This window comes from Nycticebus coucang, chromosome 3, assembly GCF_027406575.1.
Source record: "Nycticebus coucang isolate mNycCou1 chromosome 3, mNycCou1.pri, whole genome shotgun sequence".
NCBI lineage: Eukaryota > Metazoa > Chordata > Mammalia > Primates > Lorisidae > Nycticebus > Nycticebus coucang.
In genome coordinates this window covers 65,354,803-65,361,403 of record NC_069782.1, presented here as the reverse complement: position 1 = coordinate 65,361,403, position 6,601 = coordinate 65,354,803, and the positions used below count along the sequence as shown (strand labels likewise).

The window sequence follows — 6,601 nt, the reverse complement described above, 5'->3', positions numbered from 1 at the left end:
AAAGGAATTAATAGCCAAAATATAAATTCCTCTGGTATGTCAACCCCACGAAGATAGGTTTTGTGTCTGTCTTATTCACTCCTATGTCACTCAATACTTGGCATATAGGTGCACAATAAATGTCAGGTAGTTTTTTTTTTTTTTTTAGACGGGGTCTCAGTTTATTGCCCCGGCTAGAGTACAGTGGCATCATCATAGCTCACTGCAGCCTCAAACTCCTGGACTTAAGTGATCCTCCTACCTTAGCTTCCCAAATGCTAGGATTACAGGCATGAGCCACCTCACCAGCCAAGAAGATACACATCTCAGTCCTGTCACTGTTCACAAAACTCCAGACTTTATTTGGATCCCACCAATTTTCCACAAATGCTCTTTTGCTAATCCAGAATACCCTCCAGTGTCCTAAACAGCATTTAATCCTCATGTCTCCCTGGTCTCTTGCAGTCAGTAACAGCTCCTCAAACTTTTTTTTTTTTTTTTTTTTGGTCCTCTTGTGGCATCAGCCAAGCTTCACAGTAACCTCAAATTCCTGGGTTCAAACCATCCTCCTGCCTCAGCCTGCAGAGTGGCTGGGACTACAGGCACCCACCACCACACTCAGCTAATTTTTCTTTTCTAGTAGAGATGGACCTTGCTCTATCTCAGGCTGGTCTCAAGGGATCTTCCCACCTCAGGCTCCCAGAATGCTAGGATTACAGGTGTGCACTGTCTACTACCCTGGCCTTCTTTCCTTCTTATTCATGACTAGAATGCTTTTGTAGAATGCTGGTCAGATATTTTGCAGACTGTCTCTCCATGTGGGTTTCTCTCGTATTTTTCTCATGATTTGACTAGTTATAGGTTTCAGGAAGAAACCACAGAGGGGTGAGGTGTCTTAGAGCAGGGCCACTTGATATCAGTAGGACATTTACCTGGAGCATTTGGTTAAGGTGGGTCTACCAGGTTTGTCCATTGTAATTTCTTTTCTTTTCTTTTTTTATTGAGACAGAGTCTCACTTTGTGGCCTTCGGTAGAGTACTAAGGCATCATAGCTCACAGCAAGCTCCAACTGTTGGGCTTAAGCAATTCTCTTGCCTCAGCCTCCTGAGTAGCTGGGACTACAGGCACCCACCACAACGCCCGGCTTTTTTTTGTAGAGACAGGGGTCTAACTCTGGCTCAGGCTGGTCTTGAACCTCTGAGCTCAGGGCAATCCACCTGCCTGGGCTTTCCAGAGTGCTAGGACTACAGGCGTGAGCCACCACGCCAGGCTTGTAATTTCTTTTCTTTTGGGGAGAGGGGTGTCTTGTTAAGCTGCCCAGCTCAAGCAATCCTCCCACCTAGCTAAAACCACAGGCCCACGCCACAAGGCCTGGCTCCTGTAGTTGCTATATTTTGTTTTTGCATCTTCTATTCTTTCCATGGGCGTCACTAAGTCCAGCACACACACAAAAGGGGGAGAACTAGGCAGGGCGTGGTGGCTCACGCCTGTAATCCTAGCACTCTGGGAGACAGAGGCAGGTAGATTGTCTGAGCTCATGGGTTAGAAACCAGCCTGAGCCAGAGAGAGACCTCCTCTCTAAAAATAGCCAGGAGTTGTGGCAGTTGTCTGTACTCCCAGCTACTTGGGAGGCCGAGGCAAGAGAACTGCTTGAGCCCAAAAGTTTGAGGTTGCTGTGAGCTGTGACGCCTCGGTCTCTACCAAGGGCGACCAAGTGAGACTCTGCCTCAAAAAAAAAAAAGGGAAGAGGGGGGATTACTCGGGAGACAAGGAGACAAGTTAAGCTCCAGCTCTGAGGGTGGAGGTGGTATATATATATATATATATATATATATCTGGTTTTTTTGTTTGTTTGTTTGTTTGTTTGGTTTTTGGCCGGGGCTAGGTTTGAACCTGCCACCTCTGGCATATGGGACCCACGCCCTACTCCATGAGCCACAGGCGCCGCCCCTGTTTTTTGTTTTTATTTTGTAGAGACAGAGTCTCACTTTATCGCCCTCTGTAGAGTGCTGTAGCGTCACAGCTCACAGCAACCTCCAACTCCTGGGCTTAGGCAATTCTTTTGCTTCATCCTCCTGAGTAGCTGGGACTACAGGTGCTTGCCACAACGCCCGCCTATTTTTTTGTTGCAGTTTGGCTGGTGCTAGGTTCAAACCCTCTGCCCTCGGTATATGGGACCAGCGCCCTAACTACTGAGGCACAGGCACCGACCTCCCATCACAACCATTTTAAAGACCAGTAAACTGAAGTTGAAAATGACAGACCTTACAAAAGCCAGGCACAGTTTAACCCAATGCAGCGATACGACCTGGGGCGGTGGGCTCCTAAGTATCGCAGGCAGGTAGGTGGCGGCTCCCAGCTAGCGTCGGCTCCCAGCTAGCGTCGGGGGAACAGGGGATTGAAATAAGTGGGGGCCCAAGTAGCCCTAGTGCAAGTGTCTGAGCTGCCCGCTGGGGTTCATCAGCCCATTTTACTGATGCAGAGCCTGAGCCCAGGAGGCGTGACGGGGATTGGAGGCAGCGCCAGGGCGGAGAGGCCCAGGCGCCCGCCCTCCTCGGGCTCACCTGGGCCGGTCCCGGCCCGCGGGCAGGACCGGCGGGGCGCCGCCTTAAAGTCGGGGCCGCCCAAATCTGTAGCTGGGCTCCTGCCACAGCGCCTGCCCCACCGACGGCAGGTAAGATTCGTGCGGTCCTCCGCGGCGCTGCGTACCCGGGGGAGGGGTCTCAGCCTTGCCTGGTCACCCACTTCCTTCCTGGGTGTCGCAGCTGCGGGGCTTGGTTGGGGGAGACAAACAGGAAGCCTGCGTGCTGGGTGACCCGGGCGAGTCACCGCCCTTCTCTGGGCCGGTGTCCTCGGTGTTGAAAGACGACTCTCCCATCTGCGCTGGCAGGGGCTGAAGTGACTTGTCAGTGGTGTCGCAGCGGCGCCCAGTTCAGAGGAGGAGCAGATCAGACTGGCAGGTGCAGGGGCCCCACTGCCTCCGCTCAGCCTGCCCCTTCTCTGGGAGGCTTTGGTCCCATGGCAGGGCCTGGGAGGGTGGGGGTGGCTGGGGATGGCTGCTAGCAGCTGCTGAGGGTCAAAAGCTGCAGTCACATGGCTTGTCACCAGCTGCCTCCTGCTGAGGTTCCTCCTGCGTGGGAATTAGGGGTAGAGGAAGCAGACTTCCTGGAAAAGGGAGGCTGCTACCTTTTCTGAGTTTGTGGGTTGTGTGGGGGGTGGGGGCAGGAGAAGACCAGACATACACACAGTCTGTACTCAGATGTGATCAAACACACATCACACGCCAGTCATACAACTCACCTTTAAGACACAATACAGACAAAACACATGGGAACTCAGTCAGTTACAATCATAAAGCCCCATCCACAAAGATTCCCATCTGGAGCCATATGAGAAGTGAGGCAGGAGTCACAGAGAGGCCACATAGGCTCAGAGTACACAACTGCAGGGACTCAGGATTCCAAGACACAGTGCAGAGACCTATGCACCCACATTCAGTTGCGCACAGAGAACAGACACACCCAGGTGCATGCAGACAAGCACACAATCAGAGAGGGAGGGCACATAACACAGGAGCTGCAGCCTGTGTGCTGCACACGCACACACAAATACACAGAACTATGTAGAAACACATGGCATCTCTGGCCCAAGACACAAGCCCCTTCAGTTAGATGCAGAGGCTGGGTGGGCTGGCACTACTGTATGTGTATTCCCAGCTTCTGCCCTGATCCCGTGTCCAGAAGTGGGGAAGTCCAGGCCTCACATGACCCAAAGGGGAGGGCCCCTGGAACAGTCCTTGGAGAAACTGTATCATCCTCACTAATGATCTGCTTCCTCCCCAAGAAATAAAGGCTCAGTGACTGCCAGTTCTGTCCTGGAGCCCACTTGCCTCTTGGAGTCCCCACTGACTGGCTTGTGCCTTCCCCAGGGTGAGTGCCGGGCAGGTCTGCCTGAGGGACTGTGGAACAGGCCTGCAGGGCTACCTTTCCTGCCTCCCCCCAAGTGGAGCCTGCCCGCCCGCAGATCCCCCTAAGCCAGTTCATGGAGCTGTGTCCCTGGAACTAGGACACCAAGGTCTTCCCCTCTGTTGGAGCAGGGCAGGTAGGGGAATTCAAGGGCTTGTTGCCCTTGTTACAGCCTGGAACACCCAGTGCTCATCTCTCCCCTCCCAGATGGACGCCTTGCCAGCACTGCTCATCCTGCAAGCCTCACTGCTATTCCCCGTGGCTGACAGTGCCACCCCTGCCCTGCGCTTTGTGGCTATGGGTGACTGGGGAGGTGTTCCTAATGCCCCGTTCCACACTGCCCGGGAAATGGCCAATGCCAAGGAGATTGCCAGGACTGTGCAGAACCTGGGTGCAGAATTCATCCTGTCCCTGGGGGACAACTTTTACTTCACTGGTGTGCAGGATGCCAATGACAAGAGGTTCCAGGTCTGTGCCCAACAGTGGGGATGGAGAGGGGCAGTAAGGAGAAGCCACTCTGGAGAGGAAAGAGGGAAAACGATGGGGCATCTTTGGGCACCTGGAATACTCAGTGTCTCCCTTCTTCTCAGCCCTTGACTTGGTATTGACACCAGCTGGGGCTGGGGGTGCCCATTCTGTTTGCTGCAGGAGACCTTTGAGGATGTGTTCTCTGACCGCCCTCTTCGCAATGTGCCCTGGTATGTGCTGGCTGGAAACCATGACCACCTTGGCAACGTGTCAGCACAGATTGCCTACTCCAAGATCTCCAAGCGTTGGTGAGCCTCCCCCAGGTCCTCCTCTCCCAAACCCATGCTCGGTGGGACAAAAGGACACCGTGGCTTAAGCTGACTGACTGTGGAGCTTTTGTGCCCAAGATGTGCATCCACACCCTCTTTATCCTCCCCCTCCACAGGAATTTTCCTAGCCCTTATTACCGCCTGCGCTTCAAGATCCCACGTACCAATGTGTCTGTGGCCATTTTCATGCTGGACACTGTGGCAATATGTGGCAACTCAGATGACTTCCTCAGCCAGCAACCTGAGAGGCCCCGAAACCTGGCAGTGGCCCGCACACAGCTGTCCTGGCTCAAGAAACAGCTAGCAGCAGCCAAGGAGGACTATGTGCTTGTGGCTGGCCACTACCCTGTGTGGTCCATAGCCGAACACGGGCCCACCCGCTGCCTAGTCAAGCAGTTGCGACCCCTGCTAGCCACACACGGGGTCACTGCCTACCTGTGTGGCCATGATCATAATCTGCAGGTGAGGGCCCTGTGGCTGGCATGGGAAGCCAGGGGAGGGGTCCACACCCTGGCCAATGTCCACAGGGCTGGGGTCCTCCTGTGGTCTTTTGAATGTCTGTATGCTCTCTCAAATTCTATCTTTCTAACCAGAATCTTTTGCAAAGTCCCCCAAAAGCCAAAATATTATCTACCAGTTGCTAACTAAGCGTTCTACGCGCGAAATAGGATTAACACACTCCTGTAGGTTGGGAACTAAGGCCAGGAGAGACTATGTATCTCAAGGCGACCCTGTGATTAGAGACAGACCTGGCTCTGGACCTGAGGCAGATGTGGGTGGAGCCCCTGGTCAACCCTAATTCAAGGCTGGGGGATCCACCAACCATGCGCCCTCTGTCTGCAGTACCTGCAGGATGACAATGGTGTGGGCTATGTGCTAAGCGGGGCAGGAAACTTCATGGACTCCTCTACACGGCACCAGCACAAGGTCCCCAATGGCTACCTGCGCTTCCACTATGGGTCCGAGGATTCGCTGGGTGGCTTTACCTACGTGGAGGTCAGCCCTAAAGAGATGAGCATCACTTACATTGAGGCCTCGGGCAAGTCCCTTTTCAAGACCAGCCTGCCGAGGCGACCCAGGCCCTGAACACCCACGAGAGCCTGGCTCCCAGGCCTGGGGCAGAGAGGTCCCCACTGCTGGGTGGGTGGGTTCTATGGGAACCTTGGGGCAAGCTTTGTCTTGGGTCGGTGGTGCTGGCCGCAAAAAGGAGCTGTGTCACTATGTGGTACCCGTGGCACAGATGCTCACCTATATGAAATAGGCATGGACATGTGTCCCAGTTGCAGTGCCACTCTCTGTGGCTACAGCTTGCCTCAGCTGAAGTTTGGAGACTGGGGGACAGAGAGGGAAAGCATCCTCCTGAATCAAGCATCTTTCTGTCTCTGACATTCAATAAAAGAATAGTTGCCAAGGCTACACAAGTGTCACACGCATGTTGTATCCTCTGTGTGTCCATCTCTCATAACAAACTAGCCTCATCCACAGACGTTTAAGTAAAAACCAAGCAGAAAGAAGGCAGAGGCAAGTCTTCCCTGGATACCAAGTCTGCAATGCTCCCAGTACCCTCTTCCCCAGAGTCACCCATCACTAGTCAGCTTCTTTCCTTCTACAGTTGATGCTTACATAATAAAAACATTCCCTTTAAAAAAAATTTGTTTTGGGGCGGCGCCTGTGGCTCAGTGAGCAGGGCGCCAGCCCCATATATCGAGGGTGGCGGGTTCAAACCCAGCCCCGGCCAAACTGCAACAACAACAACAACAAATTTGTTTTGGGTGACACCTGTGGCTCAAAGGAGTAGGGTGCTGGCCCCATATGCCGGAGTAGGCAGGTTCAAACCCAGCCCTGGCCAAAGACTGCAAA

At 53.6% G+C, this 6,601-nt stretch overlaps 1 protein-coding gene across 4 annotated transcripts; it reads left to right on the top strand.

Moving 5' to 3' along the window:
• The first annotated feature begins 2,509 nt into the window (after nucleotides 1-2,509).
• ACP5 (acid phosphatase 5, tartrate resistant) lies at nucleotides 2,510-6,178 on the top strand. Of its 4 annotated transcripts, XM_053586522.1 has the most exons (7): nucleotides 2,565-2,653; nucleotides 2,870-2,939; nucleotides 3,823-3,908; nucleotides 4,152-4,412; nucleotides 4,593-4,720; nucleotides 4,858-5,203; nucleotides 5,585-6,178. In XM_053586522.1, exons 4-7 carry the CDS (start codon nucleotides 4,152-4,154, stop codon nucleotides 5,825-5,827), a joined length of 978 nt encoding a protein of 325 aa, XP_053442497.1. In that variant the 5' UTR covers nucleotides 2,565-2,653; nucleotides 2,870-2,939; nucleotides 3,823-3,908; the 3' UTR covers nucleotides 5,828-6,178. The 4 variants fall into 4 exon arrangements, with proteins under 4 accessions (XP_053442498.1, XP_053442497.1, XP_053442499.1 ...); XM_053586523.1 differs by lacking the exon at nucleotides 2,870-2,939 and having other exon boundaries at nucleotides 2,510-2,653; XM_053586524.1 differs by lacking the exon at nucleotides 2,565-2,653 and having other exon boundaries at nucleotides 2,699-2,935.
• The last annotated feature ends 423 nt before the right edge of the window (nucleotides 6,179-6,601 follow it).